Genomic DNA, 24,524 nt, shown 5'->3' on the forward strand with positions numbered 1-24,524 from the left:
CATATGAATCATATAACTGCTTATGCCAATAAAACTACTGGTGATTCTCCTTCCGTTCGAGAAATAAGAATTTGGAGTGAAACTTCCAAATTAATCATCACTGATTCTGAGGAAAAGCAGCAGTATCAGACAACTGGACAACTTAAGAATTAAACCATTACTCATTACAGGTCTCTCGGGTCTAGGTTGTCTGATGCATTGTACAGAAGATGGAAGATATAGCACAAGATCTAAAGAAGACTTACATGTTTTTGCAGTGGCAGCCGGTCAGAAATACTGGGGTATGTCAGATGGCACCAGGCATTTACACACTGCACAACAGTGAATCATTTCTTAAGTGACCACTATCACTGACACATGAAAAAAGTTTGGTCCTATAATTTCTCTTGAGTATAAAAATTGGAGTGTAATAATACAACCCAGAGCTTTTCAGATTTGAGAAAAAATAAACAAAACAAACCCCAAAAAGTAAAAGTTTCAGCCAGCAAGGGGAAAACTTGAGTTGAGAAGTTGTGTGTGTACCAGTATTGATTTTATTGCCTTGTTATTCTTGGTAGAGTACACATAGTCTTGGAAAACCCTGCTCTTAAATGTTTTCCTGCTTATCTACAACCTAAGTTGCAAATCTGACAGTGTCCTGATATTACCAGAAATTCTTTTTCAGTGGTACAATTTTATATATTGTCTAGACAAATAAGTAAAAGACTTTCTAAAGAGTACTAAAATGAACATCTGGGATCCAGGAGTTGTTTTCTTCATCCTCTTCAGAAAACCGAGCCAAAATTTGCATTTGAATCTTTTTGGTGTTAAAGGCTAATCCTGGCTCTTCTTAAAATAAACGATCAGTAAAACAAAATAATACAACTAGATATTGTATTTGACCTTAAAAATTTATACAGAAAGATTTGAAGACTACCTCTCCGTTTAATATAGAAGCATACAACAGGGATATATGACTTGATCTACAGCCAACTGAAATGGATAGGAGGCTCCTTTAATGAAAGAGTTCAAGAGAGCATCATACAAAGTAAATGGATTAAAATTTCCAAAGACATTTGAACTGCCTTTTAGAAATAGTTTTAATAATTGAAATGTACATTATTTCCACCTTATCTCTAAGCCCCAAATACATACTGTGTAATAGTGTTAGCTAGAGTTAACCTGACTATATTAAGCAGAAATTTTATAACTACTTACTGTATTATTCGTTTCCCCCAGGCTTCATTTTTAATCTTCACTTTCTCCTTATTTTGTTGTGCTTTCCAAGTTTTTTTTTTACTTGATGCTTCCCTAGCATGCACATCAGGAAATGCACTTTTCAGTATCTGAAATTCTAAGTCTAAGTACTGAGTGGGGAAAAAAATTTGAAGGGAATCCTATATTGATAGGTTGGTGCCCACATTTCTCTAGCTTTTACAGTTCTTTGTTACTAAAACTGTTGACCAGATTTGCAGAGTGAAGCAGTGTAATATAGAAACAGAGAAGACTGAACAAGCCATTCACTGCACTGAAAGGACCAAATACTGCTGGCCGTTTACACCCTGCAAACAGTGTGGCTCATTCATTTCTAGAAATTTCTAGAAATTATACATAAAATTGGTCACCACGTTATTTCCTGTGAATACCACTGCATTGAAAAGAGAGCTGATGGGGAGAGCAGTTGGAGAAAGCCTTTTCTTCTTGCTCACAAAAGCATATTAATAACAAATGCCTCTGCAGTCTCAAATGCACCCTCAGTAAACTTGGAGACAAGACCAAGCTGGCATGATTATTGTTCTGCTGGAGGACAGGAAGGCTCTGCAGAGGGATCTGGATAGGATGAATTGATGGGCTAAGGCCAATCGTTGAGGTTCAAAAAGGCCAAGTGCCAGGTCCTGCACTTGGGTCACAACAATCCTACGCAAAGATAGAGCCTTGGGGAAGAGTAACTGGAAAGTGGCCCAGCAGAAAAAGACCTGGGGGTGCTGGATAACAGCAGCTGAATATGAGCCAGCAGCATGCCCTGGTGGCCAAGAAGCCCAATGGCATCCTGGATTGTATCAGCAATAGCATGGCCAGCAGAACCAGGGCAGTGACTGTCCCCCTGCACTCAGCACTGAGGCCACACCTCAAGTTCTGTGTTCAGTTTTGGGCCCCTCACTACAAAATGGACATTATGGCACTGGAGCATGTCCAGAGAAGGACAGTGCTGAGGTACCTGGGGTTGTTTAGCCTGGAGAAGAGGCGGCTCAGGGGGGACCTTATCACTCTCTCCAAGTACCTGACAGGAGGTTGTACTGAGGCGAGGGTAAGTCTCTTCTCCTGAGTAGCAAGTGACAGAACAACTGGAAATGGCCTCAAGTTGTACCAGGTGAGGTTTAGACTGGATATTAGGAAAAATTTCTTCACTGAAGTGGTTGCCAAATATCGGAATAGGCTGCCCAGGAAAGTGCTTGAGTCACCAATCCTAGAGGTATTTAAAAGATGTGTGGATATGGCAACTTGAGGACATGGCTTAATGGTACCTGACAGTGTTGGGTTGACAGTTGGATTCAAGGATCTTAAAGGCCTTTTCCAATCTAAACTATTTTGTGATTCTATAAAGTCAAAACTGAAACAAGATCTACCTTCCTAGTGACAAGGATACTTAAGTATTTGAACTTCTTCACAGAAGTGACTGTGGGCCCACAATCACCCTGTCTTAAGAACGGCAGTAATTATTTCTGAAATATTTTCACTCTGACACCTATGAGAAGCACGTGCATTGCACACACAAGGGTGAGCCTTCCTGGCCATGCAATCTGACTCTCCCATTCATCCCCACTCACCACTGAAATAGCTGGTATTGTCATCATTTTCAGAACAATTGCTGCCATCCATTAGGATTTTGGTTATAATGAGGATATTGATATAATCAGTATCTCCAGAACAGTCTATTAGCATGATTTTTCAGAAACTTTCAGATGAAAGAAGACATTTTCCCTCCCAATAGGTGCTAAGAGAAAAGGCTAGTAAGGGAGGTTGCTTTCCCATGAAACAGCAGAGACTGGCAATGGCTTGATGCAAGGCTGTGCACTGAAGTCATGGGTGCCCAGACATTCTCCTACCTAAGCACCTGCCTGATGTATCTTGTTGACAAGAAGCACATTCATGCCCATGAATGTGGTCTAGAAACAGCTTCTCCCATGATCACTTTAGCAGAAAACTTACGTCATTTTTTTGCAATTTTTTCTTTACCTTTTACCTTCTTTTCTACCCTGGGGCACAGTCCCACAAAGGCTTTCTGGACATTTTTCACCTTATCAGGCCCTTCACAGAGACTATGTCTACTTGTGGTACAGTGCTGTACTGTTCCCACAATACACAAATTTTCAGTAACCAAAATGTCTCATTTAAGTCTTTAAGCATATGCACAATCTGGTGAAATTTAATATCTTATGATACACAAGAGATCAAACCAAATGGTCTAATAGTCCCTTCAGGCATCATATCTACAAGATATATATGTAGAGTAATAGAAAAGTATATAATATTACTGATTTATGGCAAAATTACTATTATATATATATATATATATGGCCATACCTTTGAAGAAGATCAATATAGTCCATTAAGGGGCAAATTATTTAATTTATACTGTTGCTTTTCAAAAGGATTATTCTTTGCACTTAAACTCTGAGATTATTGTTGAGCAAAGAATACGGACCTGGGATCACAAATGTGTGATACCAAACTATGCACACTTGACAAGAATAATGTGTTTGTTTATAACAGTGATGGTAGAAGACTTATTATGTTCTTGACTATCCATTTCCTCATTTTTATGCCCTTAGATTTTGTAAATTATGTGATAGGTATTTTCAGGGTCATAACCTAGCGACTATATCTCTTAGTTTAAATAAAAGGCCTGATTCTCTGCAAAATACTGCACAGAGTTTGGGGCTCGGCACTGAGTGTTGCTGGGCCAGATGAAAACAAGCAGGACATGTTCATCTCTTTGCGTTTAACCATCTTTGCGCTGTGAGTATAGAATATTGCCAGGCAGATAAGGAATGCTTCTTTGGCTGAAGTATGCACAGAACTCAGAGCATCTCTAGTGCAGCCAAGGAAAAAATACTGGAAAAGGTAATTTTCTTCAACCTTTTTCCTTCTACTGAAAGAACAGCAGTTTGACTAAGGAGCTTCACCACAAATATTCTGTTATAGGTGAAATAAACAGCAAAAAGAGACTGGGGTATTTCTATTAAACTGCCAGTTCACTGAAAGCCAGCCCAGGAGGCTGGGAAGATGTTTTAACACAAATAAACAATAGATATATTGCAAAATAGTTTGAAATACTATTCCATATATGCTTTTGAAAAACAAATATTTACCTGCAAAGCCACCAAGAGGTCATTTGGGTCCCTGAAGATACTATTCTTACCTCTCTTTGCCCTTCCCTCCCATCTTGCCAACAGAGAGATGTACTAAGTCTCAAAATACTACATTTGTGACAAAATACCTTTTGTTTGTTTCCCATGTTTTGTATGCATAAAAAGAGGCAATAAATCATCTGCTACAACTAATCACACCATGCAAGGTTAAACAGTTTCACCTTTATAAGAATAGGGCTCTATGTATTGTCTAATAGGCAAGTCTAGCGTGAGTTTATACACATTCCTTAATTGTAAATATGAATAATCTACTGAATGGACCTTAATGAATGTTGGTTTTTTCATATCAATAATGAATCCATTCAAATACACTGGATTACTTACAACACAACCATGTCTGATTTCTAACACTTTATTGTGGCTGTTAAAAATATATGCTTCTCATCCAAACAAACCTTTTAGAGGCCCAAGGCAACCTTACCTGTTAGAAACCATAAGCCTCCTTTTACAAAAAATGAAAATTCAAACAGAAATAAGTTTTGTAGTTTATAGTTGTTTTGGTACTTAGGGACTTACAAGTCTGTTTCATGCTTCAAGTGCCAGCTGATACTTCTAACAAAGCTTTTAGGTCAATACCACATTTTAAGTATCAGCTTTTTATCTTGAGAATTTTAACTGTTATTTGAGAGTCAATATATCTATAACCAACTATTATTTTGTTAAGATTAAAGGTTGATTCTGTTTTAATGGTACATACCTTTAATTCTCCAATAGAAGACAGAAGTCCTGCCCCATAAGCACGTAGTTGTCCTTCTTGCTTGCAAAGGCCAAATTCAATCGTAAAAAAATAGCACTGTAAAATATACAGATATTCAGATACATATAGTGTAGTTGCAAATGGGCACTTAAGCAATGACAATCAGTATCATATTCATTCATTTGCCCCACTTCTTCAGGATTACCTGTCTTGAATATAAACTCAGATACAGTACATTATTACTGCCAAGTAATTTAAATGTCATGTTCTGCAGTAAGGGAGCTTTGAACAAAAATGTGAGATTCTGCTTTTTTTCTGGGCAACCAAGCCGTTCCCAGGAATGGCCAGTTAGGAATAGACAAGCAAGATCATTTAGGTATCAAATGCATTGATAGGAATCTGCAGAGATTTTTGAAACCTTCTGAAACAAATGAGATGCCTTAAAATAAAATTCTGCAAGGTAGTCAGTCCGACTGTCTAGGAACCTCTCAAGATCTCTAGGATCTAGTTCAGTTTTACACTCAAGCTGATACTGCTTTAAAGTCTGCGACATAGTGAATTTACTTAAATGCGTGTGCATAGGAGCCTTCTTGAGTTCAGGCCTTAGTCTTCACTAGATTTTACTCTATCATAAATGTCTGTCATAAATGAAGAACTAATATGGCATTTGGCTTCTTAAATTACAGAAAGAAAATTATAGTCAGTCAAATGAGTCTACTTGACCAATCCATTGCAGTTGTTTTTTAGGTCTACATTCAATCAGGTAACATATCTGAGCTGTAAAATTGATGAGAAGCTGTGAAAGAGATATGCTAAATGAGAATAATATTGTGGTATTTAACTTTGCTGTAGCCACCCAACAAAGTTAAACGTTAGGAAGACCTTAAGAAGCACAGATAGCCCACTGTCCACTAAATGCAGAAGATGACAATCTCTTCTGCTCCTATGGTACTGAGTTTTAGCTTGGTTTTGTTATGAGACATCGAGATTGCTTTTTGATATTAGATCAAACAGTTGAGATTAAGATAGTAACTATTTCTACATATAAAGGTTTTAGGAAGCTGATTTCTAACTTACATGAAAATATTGCACATATATACACACACATCTGTATATACATGAGTTTTTTATATTATCTGACAATTTCAGGTTTTGTGTAAAGAGACATAACTTCACTGAACCTAGCAGATTTAATTGTCTTTGCCGGAAACATGAATTAAAGATAAGAACCAACCCAGTATTTTGTACTAAATCTTGAATTTTTCAAATAACTTAAGAATGGATACCCCACTCTTCCAGTATTTAGCATACTAAATGTAAAAGAGTAGAAATTAACACCTCTTTTAAGTTCAACAAATGTTCAGAAATTCAGAAATTATTAATTGCTTTGCCTCATCAAAGTTTCTGCAGAGCTAGTGATTCATGCAGCATGGCATTGTGCAGAAGGGTGTAATGAAAGAAAAAATAAAAACATGAGCCCTGTGTCTGATCCAAACCTGCTAAGTCAGCTGAGAAGAAGAATCAGTTGCAGAAATTTCAAATGTTTTAAGTCAGATTCCATTGCAGCAGTCAAAGGCACAGACATCCACAAGGGGAGGTGAAAACACAACATCATCAAAGAGAACCAAAAAAAAATCAAATTTCCACCTCTGGCTTTGCTATTGACACAGTTAAGTCAAGCTGGCATAAAATTTTTCAGTATATGCAATGAGCTAATGTCCCCACTTAGAAGAAGACAACTCATTTCCAAAAATGTCATCTCAGGGACAAACCACCAGGTACACAAAATGACAAAGGTATTGCTGTAGGAGCAACAAGTGAAGCTGAGAGACCTACCACCAAGAGTACAAACGCCGCTTTCCTGCCTAAATATTTTGCCAGAAAAACCTTCAGGAGGCAACAGTCCTTGCTCTCTACATGCTGACACTGTCAGCAATGAACTACTCAGCTTTACACTTAAATCTCATCTTTGAATTTGCCCCCTCCTTCCCAACTCCTTTAAAGGAACCCATCAGGCCATATGCTGTAAACATAAACATTCTGACAGATACACAGCAGGATTTGGCTCCCAATAAAACACAGTGATCATGCTCGTTTTCATTCTTAAAAGCAACAGTGGCTAAAAAGTCTAGTGTTTGTTAAAGACCTGTAAGAGCAGCCATGACTTTGTCCCCATATGTGGGACACCTTTCCTGTCGACCTTTCTCAGGCTGAGGAAGACAAAATCAATGTCATGCTGGTCCCTGGAGAAAGTCCAATGCCCACTTAGCAATCTATAGGGCCAGAGGAGCAAGGGAAGAGAAACATTCTCCACTCCCCTAAGGATGTGCGCTCCAGGGAATGAAAGGGGCAGAAGGCAGAGAGCTAACAGAGCCACAGGAGAGAGCAATCCCTGCTGTCCAGGGTGAATGGGTATCCTGTTCGCAAGACAGAGAGACCTAAATTCCACTTCCTCCTTGAGCTTCTTTTACTTTAGTTCAAAAATTATTATAATTGTTACTATTATAAAAGGGAGTTATATTTATGAGCCAACACTTGCTGATGAGAGCCAAACTTTATTATTTACAAGACACGTACTCTCAGTATAACCAACCCAAGTAAAACACATACAAAATGGCAATACATCTGCCTACTACTAACTTGTGGCATCCAACTATAGCATTGAGAAAAGCCCTTCAAAAGAAAAGCTGATTTTTTTATAAATTTGCCATATGGAGCAATTACAATTTACTATTTAAGAGAGTTCTGCTTAGCCAAGAAAATGCAATAGTTCACCCAATGCTGCCATCTTCAGATCATTAGTAAGTGATACACGATTCCTCCCACCTTCCCACTCACAGACATGCAGAGATGGCTCAGTGCATCAACAGAGTCTGCAGGCTCGGTAAGTTGTGCTCTCAAGTCTACAAACATCAAGGCATACTGATAAGGAGGTTAAATATTAACTATATAGAGCCACTTTTCATAGACCAGACACAGAGATACCCACTAGATGCCTCTCTTTGTATGGTAAACCACAATTGTGGTACTCTATATTTACACACAGGAGAACCATTCTGGAGTGGGAATGACTGAACAAAGAAATGGCTGTTGAGATAAATACATTTTTTAAAGCCTCACCTGAAGACAAAAACTGGGTATTACACTGTTGTTACAAATAGGCTGATGAATGCAAGCACAAATGGGGGCATCCAGGCTCTCCTGCTCTGATTTCAAATCTTGGACCTGTCTCTGGCATACTTCCTAGAGTGCGGCCCCAGACATTTGGCTCCTCTACAAACTACAGCAATATCCTGTCATCTGCCTTTACATTCAGTTCTACCTCATCTTTGGGGTGAAGTGCGGGTTTGCTACAACCTATAGAGAGGCTCTTGAAGTTTCTGTAGTTTTTGAAGAGCCTTACACTAAAGTGCTCATCTTGTCCAGGAGCTGCTTTATGCTTTATGCACACACAGAAGCAGCTCTGCAGCGTTTAACATCCTGCTTTGCAGACACTGCTGAGCTCTTTGGGCTGGGAGTCAGCTTAAAGAAGTTGTCTATCAACCTGCACCTCAGGAAGTCTTCCTTCATCCCCATATCACCACTGGCGAATCAGTGCTCAAATCAGTCCAGCAGTTTAATTACCTAGGTAGCCTCGTCTCCTCGGATGGTAAGATTGACAGAGAGATAGAGAACAGGTTAGCAAAGGCATATAGTGCTTTTGGATAACTCCAAAAAAGAGTTTGGCGAAATAAACACTTGAAGAAAAGTACAAAGATCAGTGTTTACAGAGCCATAGTGTTGTCTACTCTCGTATATGGATCTGAATCATGGGTCATCTACCGCCACCACCTGCGTCTCCTAGAATGCTTCCATCAACGCTGCCTCCGTACAATCCTAAACATCCACTGGTCAGATTATGTGATCAATACATCTGTTCTAGAACAAGCAGCAGTCACAAGCATTGAGGCCATGTTGCTGAGAACACAGCTGCGTTGGGCAGGACACATCTCAAAGATGAAGGACCACCGCCTCCCTAAGATCTTGCTTTATGGTGAACTTGCCACCAGCTGCCGCAAGAGAGGAGCCCCAAAGAGAAGATACAAGGACTCCCTGAAACAACATCTCAGCCTTCGTCATATTGATCATCATAACTGGTCCACTCTGGCCTCCATTCGGGAGGTCTGGAGACACACCATCTATAACGCTGCGGATGCTTTTGAGAAAGCACGCAGGATCACCCTTGAGGAGAAAAGACAATGCAGAAAGAATCGTGCCTTGCAGAATACACCATCTAAGGAGTCTTTCTGCTGTGCCTTTTGGAACTGGACATGTCTATCTCGTATTGGCCTTTTTAGCCACCAACACACCTGCAACAAACGTGGGTACAGCCCGTCCTAAATCTTCGTTTGCGAAGCCTAGCCATGATGATGATACTAAAGTGCTGCTCTGTTAGCCAAATCAGCAAAATGAGATGAAGAATCAAAGTGCCAAATGAAGGATTAGAAACAATTTTTATGCCATGTGACATCAATGTAATGATCAAGACTGCACCAGGAGCACAAGACAGTGTTCGGTATGATTTTAATTTATTTCTCTTATTTGTCAAAAATATGTGAAAGATACTTTACAGTCCTATTCATAAAACATTGTCTACATGGGTTTAAAAACTGTTAATCAGATGCATGGAAGAAAATCCTATTAAGGGTTATAAAATACTAATACAGATTTCTTCCTTCAGAGTCCTTGAAACAAAAGTCATTGGCAGCCAAAGCAGTACATCAAGAAAATATCACCGTATGGCTTTAGACATACACTGTCCTCCAGATGTCTGCAATTTGCCTGTGTCAGAGACAAGATATTGGGGTAGCTGGTCTGGCAAAGTATGTGTTATTTCAAGAGTCAGATCAGTTGTCCTGCTATTGACAGGAAAGATACAGGGAAGATCAAGCCCTGGCAAACTCCAAAGTTGGTTTCCAGGGTAAACACAACGTCTGTTCTTCACAATCAGGTACTGCCCTGCATTATAAACTGGACTACCAAAAGAAAAAGAAAAAATCAGTGACAGCTATGACAGCTAACAGAAAAAATCCTTATTCGAGGGTGCTTAGAAATTTTCAAAGGCAGGAAAAAAGGTCTGATAAGCTCAACTCTTCTCACCTGTCTGATTTCTAAGGCTTTGAAAATCACTTCTCACATCACATCATTTTCCATTTGAGAATCTCCCTCTTGGGACCTGTGCAAAGAGCTTGTGTATGGTATTGGATGCTAGTGTCATAGAGTCAGTAGTTCAAAATCTGACTTGTCCATAAAAAGGCCTTTCAAGCCTTTCCACTTTGCCTAATTTTCTTACGGTATAGCTTAGAGACCAATACTTGTGTTCACTTGGCAATTTTCAGCATGATGTATAGCATGAGATTTTATCTGTTCTCTAAAAGTACCTTATAAAAATGTTGTCAGGATGAGTCCTGAGAACACCACGTCAAGCACCGATTTGTTTGTGCTCCCTGTCATGAGGGGGGAAGAATGAGAGATTCAGTAATTGCATGACTGCAACCCTGGCACATGGGCAAGAAGAATCACCACTACAGGAACTGCCAGTGGCAAAGGGCTACAACCCCAAGCTGACATGAAGTAGCACAATCACATTATACATATAGAAAATGACTGCCATGAAGACAATACAATTACTAATGTATGTAAGTACTTGCAAGACCAGTGCCAAATAAATATCCTTAAGAAAACATCTTTACATTGTTTCTACTGGATTTAAGATTTCAAAAGATATTTGAATAGACCACTCAATTCAAATGCATGTGATATGTTCACAATATGCCAAGATTAATTCCTTTTTCTTTAGGAGTCCTTTGATATTTTAGCTCTAAAAACATTCACATAGAGATAAAATCTTTCATATAGTTGTAATTATCTCATAAGTAAATAGTTATATATAGCTGAAAGACTTTTTCTAACTCCAATTATTAGAAATTAATCCTAAGGATTAATGAAATAAAGGTGTTTTCTTTCCCCCTGTAAAAGTTGCTCAAATTGCAACCAACTGTTGACTCAGAAATATCTGTGACTCTCATCTGTGCTTTCTTTCTTCATTCAGAGCTAGTGCAAATAAATTTTTGAATAGTTGCTTATTTTTCAAAGACATCAATAGTCTCCAAAAAAAAAAAAACCAGCTGGCATTTCACATTTGACTGAATTATTCAAAATTCACAGTCTGTTGAGTAGTATCAGGAGTGCTCCACTACAAGAAACAGATAGATGTAACACAGGTAACCCAGGCAACTAGCCAATACAGCACAGTGTTAGAGTCCGGGCATCAAGCAATACTGGCTATTTGACAGCTATTCATGCAGGAACATTACTGAGTAGAAATGCAGGGAGATTTTTGAACAACAAATAAATCTTATGATGAGTTTGTGAATAGATCAAAAGCAGAAAAGAAGTAAAATTCAATAGCTAAGTCTCATTATAGACAATTCGCCTACCTCCAACAAAGGCAGTGACCCTATTCACAGCCAACAGCATTTCTAAATAAGAAAACAAAGTTTAATTTTTTCAGAGTTACCTTCTTAAACTATTTTGTTTAGTCTGCCACTTTGAAATGCATTTAGGCTTAGTGAAATGAGGTTTCCTTTGGGGATTTCAAAGTGAATATATTTAACAATATTATCCTTTTTCCCTCATCTGACTGCTTTGCATTCAGACCTTTCACTAAGGGTGAATGCTCGGAACAATCTCTTTATAAACAGACATTTGGGTAGATGTGGTGCTGCTCATTAGAGCACTGGGGTATAGATACACACCGGCCTTCACATTTCTGTTGACAGCCACAGAACTCAGCATCACCACATGCAAATTCCTCTAATGCAGGGGCTTGACATACTCAGAGAAAGCACGGCCTACAGTGAGCACAAGGGGACTCAAGCCCTTGTGAATACTTTGAAATTATGTTTCTTTATTCAGGAGTTACTGGAGAAAAACTCATAATGGTAAACCAAATAAAATTATCATCATGAGTTTGTAAGGAAGCAAAAGTGTACCTCAAGCAACACAATGCTACAACAGTATCAGTAAGGAGGTAACTCTATACCTCCAACACTGGGGAGTCCAGACAAAACAAGACAATGTCTATGGCAGCTGCCAACCTTGCAGGTGCAATACAACTTCTGAAATAAGATCCGGAGGACAGCCCTACTAACCATATTGTGTCTCCTGAGAGAATGTGTCTTTCTATTGTTCATTCTCGCATGAAGGAGGCCCTCCTGCTACTCTGAAGAGCAAGCAGAGAGAGCAGAGGAATGAAGCATTTTTGGGATTTTTCTGCTGTTCCAAAAAGTTACATCCCACACAGCTGAAGCCACTGGATATCTCACTCCATGTTTGAATTACTTCAAAATAATCTGAATTTAGGTTTGCTCTGCACAAAGATGATGTCTGTCCAGCCTTCTCATTTTATCTCAGTTGAAAACCTTGGAAACCTTTGGAGGTGCAGAATCAGGAACTTCAACACTTACACAGAAAGTCTTTCTGTACAAAAAGCTGTGTTTCCTGGCAAGGCAGCAAATTCCTTTCCAGCAAAGCTAGCTGTCACAGAGGTGGTGCAAAAAATGAATGCCCCAAAAAGCACACTTGCCTCAACTTGCTCAACATGGCCAGAGAAAGAACTTCTAGCTTTTCCAACATAACTAATAGTGCTGAAGCTTAATATGCAGCTAAGCAGACAAGACCACTTAAACTGTAAACTGCTGCTTAGGTCATTTGTTAAACATAAGGCCTAATGCTTTGTTAAACATGAAGCCCTAATGCTTTGCCCTTCCTATTTCCCCTTCTCTATCTCATTTGACTCTTATCTTGAACAACTTCAACTTCTAAAACCTAGGGGTTTAAGGTTTATTAATTTCAAGTGGAGTTACGAAGAAAAAATGATATGCAATAATAACCCATTCCACTTTATTTTACTACAGATAACATGAATTCACATTCAGCACTCCCTACATTTTAGCTAAGTGAGTATTTGCTCATTTCTTTTTCAAGCTGTTGCTTCAAATTTCAGCCATGCAGAGATTTCACACAGGTATTGTAACGGGGATAGTGAGGTCTTTTGACATGATAGTTGAGACTCCAAGAGATGGGGTCCTCTGAAAGTCAAACCATTAAAAAAAAAAAAAAAAGTTGAGTAAACACACGTCACTGCTGTCCAACCACAGTCTTCAGTCTGCGCTGCTTATGTGACACACTTAGTTTGTTACAATCCTTCACAATTCACAGGCTGCAAGCAGGCATTGTCTTTACAGCTTTGCCATTCCTGTTTTCCAGATCTTTGTCCTGCTACTCTTACAAGCGAGGAATTGGCATAAACACAACCTATCAAAGCAAGAACAGTCCTGATTTTATAGGCTACAGGGACAAGGGCTGGCACCTCGTAAGTGTTCTCCTCAGCCTCATAACTTATGCTACAGCTTGGAGAGTATGACTCCTCCAGCATGGGCCGGGAACTTGAACATTGACGTGTGGACATGGAGGTATGACCAAAGCGAGAGCAAAATTCGAAACAAATAAACACACAAGAGATCATTTGTCTGTCCTTTGCCTGACAGCATGCTCGTTTTATGGGTCACTGACACTAGGAATGTTGCCCCAAACTGAATTGCATTGCTTAGGAAAACACTCAGAGAACAGACAGGAACAAACTCACTTTTCTTCCTACAGCATCCAGAGCCAGAATCTCTACAGAAGCCTAGCCCAGTCGTCAGGATCCATTTATCACAGTTACCTGTAGACTTCAGCACTGGTCCAACATAGTTTGTCCTTCTCTAAAAAGACCAACTTCTACTCCCCAGCAAGCACGCTAAGAAGGACACTCAGAAGAGAAGGTATAAAGTTGCAACACTCCATGAAATACCAAGAAAACATCTTCAGACTAGGGATGCAGAGTTCATTCTTTTGAACAAGCTGCAATGCCAGAAGGAAAGCTTATGGGGAAAACTGGCAATGCCACAAGGAAACCGAGTAAGGGGAAAACTGACACAGGATTCTCTTCCACTTATCCTGGGACAAGCTTTTGACAGAATGGTAAAGTAAATCCACAGCTTATCAAGAAGCAAAGGTGCAGCAATTAATCACAGTACAGGCAATCCTCATTTTATAAGCAGGGAGTTTACTGAATCACTGCCCTGTGCCAGTCCACTGTCAGAACTGATTACTGCAAGATACAAGGCCTCTTTAGTAACCACCCTTGGCCAGTACAGAGAAAGACCCCAGTGTCCTCCTTTACCGGAATTCCCATGGGGAAGGCACCAGGTTCATGCAGTGCTTCCCACAATGCCATTCCCTGGAGCAGGTTGTGCCTCCTCTAACTGACAGGCCAGTTACTGTAGATGACACTTGCACTGCAGGGAGTGATGCAGGAGAGCCACTGAGCCTCCCACAACATTTTAGCCAAGGAGGACTATGAGGTTCTTGTATACACGATCAGCTCTAAAAGTCCTAATGTACCCACCAATGAGAGAAAGTCATATCTTCAGAAAGGGGAGAAGTCTCCTGGGGCTGAAAGGATCTCAGAACTTTTGCAAGCCCTGAACCTGTGCGGGCAAAAAACACATTGAAGAGACAAGAACAACTGGCCAGTGAAGTTTCAGAATTCTTATTTCAAGGAGAAAAAACGCACTATTTCTTCACAGTCATATCAATTTCAAATTTATTTCTGAAGAGAAAAAAAGGATAGGACTTCATTCCAAAATTACCAGCATCCACACTTATTTTCTAAATATTTTAAAAGAAAATTAAGTTCTTCCATCTATTTACTGAAAACTGATTTAATAGCTAAGACTTGTTTTCAAACATCACAGTTTCTAACAGCAACACTGCATTTAAACTCAATGTTCTTTTAATCACATAAATGCCAAGGGACTCCCAAAAGCTTTTGTGACTCTTAATGCATTAGCTCAACCTGCTTTGCAAAAAGGAAGCAAAAAAAAGATAGCAGGCATAAGTACAAAAGTGTTAGTTCTATTCATGTCAAGCTGACAGACAGATCAAAGAAGAAAAGTAGCTCTGGGAATTTTAAATATCTATTAATTTTGCTACTAAAAATATATTCAAATTGAACATGTTTTTCACAGCCCCAAACAAAATCTTTCTCAAGTGCAGTTGAGCATCTCCTTGCAGCACCCTGATTTTCAGCAGTTAGGACATGTGAAATGAATCTATCATAACCACAGAATAGTCAACTGAGTCACCACCGAGTTACCTGCCAAAAGTGTGTAAATTCAAAGTGAATCACATTCAGCAATACATGGAAAAAAGTTATACTCAGCAAGTACCTGTGAGCAGAGATCACAGTTCTTCACTGTACCGAAGTCACAGGAATTTCCAGTGGCTGTGGTCCAGGAATAACATACCAAATGTGAAGATCACTCTGAAATGGTCACTAGTGATCAGCAAGAATTCTGTGCTTGTATAGGTCCTAAATTCATTGCAGATGTATAGTATGGATCTGTACATAAGCTAATATGCTTACTCAAAGTCAAAAAATTAATCCTACAAAGGTGTTTACATTCTAGAAATGTAAAATGTCTTGTTAAACTATAATCTTAGCCACTTTTATGTAGTCAAACTATATAATTATTACAATTACAGCCTACTGATTCAAGGGAGGGAAGAAAAATCTTCAGAGAAAAAAGAGTAGTATGTTTTATGGGGGAAAAAATTGTAATATGTGAGTGCCCATTCTTTCCAGCATGTCTTGAAAAAGTTCTGAGCTCAAACTGCTTTATCTAGCACTATGAGCAGATGCCATCTTTATGAATGTCATAGTGATGATCTATAGAAAGTTCTCTGTAAGTTACAGAATATATAAAACTTACAGCTAACAACTGAAACAAGGTTACACAGTCTAAACTGATGCTTTGTCTGATGCAAAAGCAACCTAACAAACAGAATGAGAAAGTGGAGGGGTTATTCGAAGTGTGCCTGAAAGGGCACCATGTTGATGTTCTGTTGACCTTGACAACTTCAGCAACATCTGGAATCAAACCAAAACAACCAAAATTAACAGTCACAAGGAGGCTGTAACCTTCTCTGTAACCTTTTCTTTGGCTTCAACAATGCTCTCAGGCTTAGAGTATTTGCTTTAACTTCCCAAAATCATCAATAAATCAAACAAAAACCTTTACACACTAACTTCATAAGGCCTACTATGTCTAAGGAGTAGCTAACAATTTTGTTGCATGCTGTACCACACAAAGCTGGACAAAGTTTGAGTTTGGACAAAGGAAGACACACAACTGCAAAATCATGTGTCCTCCAGAGTTAATTCTTTTTCCACCAAAATCCATACTCCTAAATAACAGTTTGGGTAAGCAAATGATAAACATTAATTTTACAGCAACAAATTCCCTTTTGTTTGCCTGTGTACAGCTCTATGAGCTTTTAGGAAACAGTACACATAGAAATGAGGTTAGTATTTCGCCCACGGACCTAAACTCATTGAAAGAAACAGCAAAGCCCCCCCGGGTGCTCTGTAGCATCAGCATTGGACCTATAAATATATAATTAAGATATACTTACAAAATTATTATGGTAGATCATCCAAAAACATCTCAATTAAAAATTTATGGGACCATATTCCATCCAGCACTTTGATGCCATTTGATAGAAAGATGATGACAGGCACAAGAACCACTTCCAAAGTTGCAGCATTAAGTAATTAAGCCCTAGGCATACTTAGCTGTTTATGGATACCAGCCATATTTTGTCTTACTTCCATACTTTAATCTCTGCAAACAACGAAAATACCCAAGAATATGCTGGATGAAAGAATTAGACTGAACACATGAGTCAAGTCCAGTCCTTGAACCAATATTTAAACAATTTAAGTGGTTTGCGTGGTTGTGAACATTGTTAGGATTTTTTCATCTCTGTACAGATAAGTATTTGAAGACTCTTTCCATAAGGTAGTATTTGGGTTATGCATAGTAGCTACATGTATGAATGTCCCCTTTTGGAAGCAAAATTATTTACTGAAATATTCCAGACAATAAAAGGAATAGTGCATGGTTTGAGGACTTCAGTGAGGCTGCATCTGGAGTACTGTGTCCAGTTCTGGGCTCCTCCATACAAGGGAGACACAAAGCTCCTGGACAGGGTCCAGTGAAAGGCTACAAAGTTGATTAAGGGACTGGAGTATCTCTTTAATGAGGACAGGCTGAGAGAGTTAGATCTGTTCAGCCTCAAGAAGAGACAAATGAGAGAGGACCTCATCAACATCTCTAAGTATCTGCAGGGAGGGTGTCAAGAGCATGGACCTATTGCTCTGCTTGGTGGTGCCAGGCAATAGGACAAGAGGCAGTGGGCAGAAACTGATGACAAGAAGTTCTATCTGAATATGAGGAAGAATTTCTTTTCTGTGTGGGTGACCACGCACTGAAATAGATTGCCCAGAGAGCTGGTGGCGTTTCCCTCATCAGAGATATTCCAGAACCATCACAACACAATCCTGTGCAATGTGCTCTGGGATCATCCTGCTTTAACAGGGAGGCTGGACCAGATGACCCACTGTGGGCCCTTTCAGCCTTACCCATTCTGTGACCCTGTGATTACCCATAACTGGTTTAGTTTCTGCCTGAATGCAGAATCTCCTGGCTTTCTTCTCCTGATGTGGTTGCTGACCCCCAAAAGAAGGGTGGGGGGTGCAGGATGGCAGCCATGGTTGCACCACAGAGCACAGCAGAATGCACAGATCCCTGAGCACAGGGAACCTGGAGCTAGTCCACCCCAATACCACTGTAGGTCCCAGTCAGCTAACCAGGTACCTGCATTCAGGGAGCTGCTCCCAAGAGAACCCCACCTGCAGTCACCAAAGCTATTTTTGCACAGAACTCCTTAGCTGCTATGGCTCCATGGCAAGCATGGGGAAAGCCAACTCCTCCACCTGCACACCCACAGCACAGACATTCCCTCGGCCCTAAGCAAGACCCAGAAATGGCTGAAATGCGCCACCACATGCTGAAGTCCTTTACTTCCCCATATACCTGTGTGCTGCTGCCAGAGGTCGTCCATATCTTGTACAAACGACTCAAATAATGTGTCAGTATGAATGATACCAACACAGAGCCCAGGATTATCTCTTTCCTTCTACATACACGTGCAGTTAGGAACAGCAGTAGTGATACATTCCAAACCTTTCCTCTATTGCTTTTTTCCCCCATTATTCGTGTAATTTATGAGCACTTTGTTTATAGTTGTTACCCAAAATGTTTGTCCTATTGTTGTTCACTGGAAGCTTATGCTGAGTACTTTCTTTTGTCCCAGTTACACAAGTTGTATAAAAGACACTTTATGCCTTTTTGCTAATACTGTATCTACTCTAGGTCAAAAGCAAAAACAAATACGCAAAAAACCCTATCAAAATTCATAGACTCCTTTCACCTATTCCTCAACCTATCTCAACTGGATCCACACCAAATCAGCAGATGTTTGCCACTTGCGTGCACTCCTAAATTCCACAATTTTTTTCAAAGCTGTTTTTCAGGCTCACTTTCATTACTGTTGTAGCAGAGCAAACATTTGGAGTGTGAGCTATTGAACTACCAGCAAAGATTACTATTGCAGAATCTGCAATTTCTTAATGAAAATGAAGTTGCTTCCAAAAATAAACAAACATAATTAGTAAGCCAGTGCTGTGTGAAATTTGCACCATTCTCTTGTTAACCTATATGTCAAAATGTATACTTGTGTGCATGCAAATTTACATTCGCAGTTCAGTAACCTCACAGATTATGATCTAACCACTTTCGGAAACAAAATGCTACAAGAAGTAAAAGCAAATCCAGTGTCTGGCTGCAATTTGTTATTTTAATAGAGCCTTTTTCTTTAGCGTTTCTAAGTGCTTAGGGCTTGATCTTCATAAATCACATCCTGTATAAAAGGAGCTATATTATTTCTACAGCAAAATTTCTAATTTCTTCCCTGATCCCAATTAAGTCAAATTAGTTCTCTCTTGCATTGAGCTCCCTCATTACAGGGTTGGGCCCAAGCATACAAACTTACAAGCACATTATAGAACAACACTATTTCTAGCTACTTGTGAGCACAAAATTTTGTCTCTTAAGGCAACCTGAGATCCTTTCAAGAAGTAGGTTACTGACCTGACCAACTGGGCACCCTCACAGCAACAGGTGAATCCCCCTTCACCTCCTTAACTTTGAGTGACACAGTACAAAGCACAAGATGTTTATTTTTCACATTAATACATCCTGCGCTGACCTATCCTTTGCCCCTTCTGCTGATCAGAAACTGAAGGGACTCATATCCTTGAATAGCAATGGATCCACTGAATCCTACTTCTGTCCTGCATGCAGCCTATTTCTCCCATCTCTAAACTGCAAACCATGTCAGCCCTACAACATTAGGTTCACTTTTCTACCATACAAAAGGTTCCCACTTCTACAGCAAGCACATCCAAAACTGGCTTAAGTCCACAGTATTACTCTTAATGAAAACTCAGATTAGGGTTCAAACTGCTCATTTACCCTGCTCCACAGACCGGTGACTGAGATATCCTCCCTCTTTTCCAGTTCTAGTTGGAAAAGTGGAAAGGGTTCAGGGAAGGAATAACATCTCAATAGCATGAGGAATAACTAAACAAACTATTGGTTTTCAATCCAGAAAAGGCAAAAACTAAGCAAGAAAATGTGTTCTGTAAAGTCATGATGGCATACAGAAAGCCTACAGGGATGATTTGATCATTCTCTCCTCAAATACAAAAAAAACCCCTAGCAGGAATCAAGTTGAAAACAACAAAAGGAGAGAGTTCACCAGATAGTGAATAGCTGAACCACAGAGCTCGTTGCCAAAGTTACCACAGTTACCACTAAAAATCTACATGTCTTCAAACATAAAGAGCTGTTTCTGGACAGAAATCCTTTCAGGTTGATTACATACATAGAAACTACATTTGGTTCCCAAGTTTCTGAATGGTCACAAGCTTGGAAAAACTTTGAAAATAATCAGAGATGGTCATCCTGTTCTTACATCTCCCCTAAGTAGCTATTTATGACTTGGGTACAAGGCATCAGCCATGGGCCTGACCAGCACAGTAAATCTTACAGATTTCAAACCTGGAAACAGACTCTTCAAACACAGAAGAAAGGCCTCAGCAGACTATCACAATTCCTGCAGAAAACATTGTGCATTTGCTCCCATTCTAGCAACAAAACTCTTCAAATTCTCCTTGTAGTAACTTCTCTGGAGTGCTAGCTTATTTTTATGTAATACACAGCCACCTGGTTTTGAGCTACAAAGCTGGTTAGATATTTCTGCTAAGATTGTTTTTTCCCTTGTGCCACGAATCCCTGATGTGATGACCGTGAAAATGCACTGCAGGAGAACACTGCAGTATTCTAAAATATTAAATATTGATCCCTGGAATCTACAAATTTGTTTTTTCCCCCTTTAGTCCTGTTCTGTGATATATGTACTATCTTTTCTGCCCATCTGCTTGATTATGCATACTGTAGGAAGGACTTCACATCAGTGCTTCAGCTACTTTATCAAAAAGTATTGCTGAAAGAAACCCTTAAAAATGGACACCATTACTTTTTATTAATTCTGTTGTAACATTTTGCAGAGCAAATCCACAAATTTTGGAATGGTTTTAGAGCAGCAGTCAGTGAGCCCAGTAACACCTCACCAATCAAAGGAAAGTAATCCATCAGTAAGTAATCTTTCTCTCCTGATTCAAACACACCTGTGTGACTTTGTAATGGTTAAGAGAGCCACAAAGTTTCATCAGGTTCCTCTTCTGCTTCTTCTGTAAGTTTCAGGTTTTCCACTTGGGCAATTTCCAAATACATCGGCATATGGGTGGTTTTGCTTGGTGAAAGTCAGGAACAGAAACATAGTCCAGGCCATCTACTGATGAACAATACAGATCATAGTATTTTGAGTCTCAAGCTGAGTAGCAGGACAATGTCTGGCTATAGTAATCCATCATACCTGATTGCACCTTTATAGTTCTAGCTTTTACCCTGGGAGTTGATTCATCTTCCCTAAGGGACACACAGCCAAAATCAGAGTAATTTCATATGTCTCCTGTAAGCCCGTCAAAATTTACTCAAGCAGTTTTTAAGTCATATTCACTCCCAGCTCTTCATGCTGCAGCTCCTTTATTCACTAACTACAAGTGTAGCTGGAAGTAACTCTTTTGCAAGAAACTCAATTATGTCACCCCTGGTACTCACTCTTGGGATCTGTCACACATACATGGCATGCTACTGGGATACAGAAAAAAAACTAAGCAGAGATTTTAATGTTAAACTTCAATATGCTCAGTGACTGCCACAGCTCTTGAGCTGTAATACCAGGTTTCAGTTGGCCAATACCTAAGTATTTTTATATGTCAGAATAGCTTCAGCAGGGGAACTGGTCACAGACCTACAATGGTGGTTAGTTCTCTATCTATCATTTCACAACTACAAATGAGAAACACACGAGTAGTTCTGATTTGTCAGACATAAGTTGGAATGTTCAAAATCTCACCTACTTTCATACTTTTCTTCTCAGCTCCATTTGCTCATCCATGGAGGAAGACAGTAATCCAGTTCACAAGCTGTACTTATGGCCTAGCACTACCAGTTAGCCCCTCCAGGAAATCTAATCTTATGTTTGTGAAGATGAGAGACTGCAACAGTCAGTTCTGTCTAGTGAACTGACCACGAATGCTGTATCTTCCCAAAGTTACCAAATGCAATTCAGTCTTTATCCGCAATGCTCCTCTTTCTTCCATTCTGATTATCTCCTCAACAAACATAACGGAGAATTATCCTGAATTATGTGCCAGTTGTTCAGCACGGGAATAGGACTAGAATGAAGCAAACAAGACCAGATAACACAGATCCTGAGGGAAGACAGGTAAGTAAACTCACAGGAATTAACACCACCCAGAGAGGCAGCTCTGAATGTTGGTTTTATCCCATCACATAATTTTAAAATATTTTGTTTCTGATACATACACAGCTTTAGAAGTGAACAAGTCAGCTTTAGAAATGAACCACTGGCCTCAGTCACCATGCAGGCCAGATAAAACACTCGGATCCATAAAAAGCCTGAAATGCATTTAAAAGATCTCATCACAGACAATTCCTTCAAATTCAGAAGCAACTGTTGTGGTTTTCCACATAAAGGATAGCAAGTACAAGACTAATTTCTTGATTTCTACTGTCCCGTGCTGTTAAAATATAAGAACTAATATTAACAAGAAAGATGAAAAAGTGACAGTTTTACAGCTCTAAAGAACTTAATGTTTAAATGTAACTTCCAGTGAGAAATAATTTGAAAAAAACTTGCTGCAATTAATTAGGCCCTAATGACCAAATTCTTGGGTGGAAAGATTTGGTGATAAACTGCACACAAAGACACTCTCTTATCCTCTTTTCTGAAACACCACCAGTTACTGTGCCCCACTGAATTTTATCTATACAAACACATCCTATTCATACAGCATCTCAAAGAGGCAATCTGAGCTGTGCTGAAACAACTTAGCAGGACTCAGGTATCATTTCTGCCATTAGCAAGAGAGGCAGGTTCCTGCTTATCAACTTGCAGCTTCACAAAGATAGCTGCTCTCTGGCTCTCAAGTCCACAAATTACAAGGTAACACTGAAATGTAAACCAAGATGTACTTTTTGTACAATTTTCCTGACAAAACCTTATGTTATGTGCTGTTAAATGTGTTGTAAATTATATACTATATAAATTAGTTGAAACACCTCATGTCAAGTCCTCTCTACACTTATAGTTTGATAGGTAAGCAGAAAAGACAGCCTTTTTTATTTTTGTACTATGTGAAAACAGAAAGATCGGGCATGCTTGAAAAAGCAGCTCAAAAGTGGTTTTAGAAAATCAAAGAGAACAGCATGAGTAATGAGGATGATAATAATTAGCACCCAGACGTGCACAGCAAAATTGTGTTCCTCAAACAGTAACTGCATTATACCACACTACAAGCAAAAAAGTGGATTGTACAAATATTTTGTTCTGTTTCAGTAACATATCTCTCAGTTACTTTTTCCTTTATGTTTTTCCTCTTTCTTACTGTCCTAAAACATTGTAAAGGAAATGGAATCTCTCAATAAATCTCTACAAAGACAGCCTTTCGGCTCTTTCAATATTCCACTCTCATGATAAAGCAAAAGCAATTCCTTTCTCCTTTTCCCTATCTACCAGACTCCAAGAAGATGAAGGGACCTGCATACTTTCTTTTCAGCCCTCGTCCCCTGCAGTCATCCTTCTCCCTCCAGCCGGCCAGCACCAGGGCCTCTGCAATGCTCTCCCATTTAATTCTTGCCCTCAGTGGGGCTGCACAGACGTAACCAATTGCAATTTACCAAACACTTCTAGTCTGCCCAAGGCACCAGACTCCAGCTTGTTCTACATCTAGTGTGTCAACCCTGTGGGGACAAAAACATCAGACATTTCCTTTGCAGCTCAGGACTGATGGGGACAAAGAGCAGATCTATCAAAGCTGATACAGTGTCTTTTTGAGACCAGAATGGAACAAAAGATTATGAAATCACCTATAATAATTCTTCTCTTTCTGGTTTGAATTCCTAGGAGGTGTTTTCTTGTCTTCCTAAAGCCATTGTCCTCCCTGTAATGGCTCAGCTGTTAATGTCACTGTCTTTTGAAACAGGTCACCCTAATGGCAAGCTTGCTTTAGGCATATTGATTCAAGTCATTAATATGCATGCTCTCTCTCCATTCATTTGTTTCTCTATTTACTTTGAAGTCGCTTTGTTGGAACCTGCACTGCTTTTCTGTGTTAAGACTCTTGGCTGGCATTTCTCAGCTTGCTGCATCTCTGTTTTTTATCCAGAACGGAAATGGGACCGAATGTTGCAAAAGCTACTAAATGGCACCTCAAGTGACATTTGGTGCCCAGCTGAATGAATTTCTTGGCCTCCTCACCCTCACCACTGAGAGATATTTTTTCTACTTGCTCTCAAGTTGGCTGTTTACATTGCACATTTTAGGGCAAGTAATATTTCTGTATTTGTTAAGCATCTGCCCCAGGAGAGTACAGCCCCTCACTGTGCTTCTACAAAAAATAACACCACCGGGGTTACCTTAAGTCTCTTTCTAGATGTTTCTTCCACCTGAAAGAGCTATTTCCAGCATGAGAGGAGAAATCAACTTTGACTCAGATATAAAATTCTCAGTGTGATAAGGGAAAGTGATTCAGCTGTCTTCTTTTATTTTTGGCTTTGTGATTCAGGAGCAGCTCATTGTTCAGATGACAGTCAGTCATAACTGGAAACTTCTGTGAGGGGGAGGAGTAAAAGCATTTATATAATATTAAGAGGTCACTTTATATTAAGATCTCTACCCAAACAGATCAGTATCAACTTTGTCCTCAGCAACAG

The 24,524-nt window shown here is 39.5% G+C and overlaps 1 protein-coding gene across 2 annotated transcripts in view; it reads right to left on the reverse strand.

Annotated features, from left to right (window-relative positions):
* The window catches only part of TPH2 (tryptophan hydroxylase 2), a 54,167-nt gene that overhangs the window by 3,935 nt on the left and 25,708 nt on the right, over positions 1–24,524 (reverse strand). The window contains exons 9-10 of one of the 2 annotated variants that reach the window (XR_010430766.1): positions 10,530–16,126; positions 5,119–5,205 (exon numbers count right to left, since the gene is read on the reverse strand). Coding sequence is in view for 1 of the 2 variants with exons in the window: in XM_064655638.1 (XP_064511708.1) it covers positions 5,110–5,205 (96 nt within the window). In the remaining variant the exon portion in view is untranslated. Of the gene's footprint in view, positions 1–5,109; positions 5,206–10,529; positions 16,127–24,524 lie in introns of those variants that run through there. The other variant, XM_064655638.1, reaches the window with a different exon arrangement.

Source organism: Pseudopipra pipra, chromosome 5, assembly GCF_036250125.1.
Source record: "Pseudopipra pipra isolate bDixPip1 chromosome 5, bDixPip1.hap1, whole genome shotgun sequence".
Taxonomy (NCBI): Eukaryota; Metazoa; Chordata; class Aves; order Passeriformes; family Pipridae; genus Pseudopipra; species Pseudopipra pipra.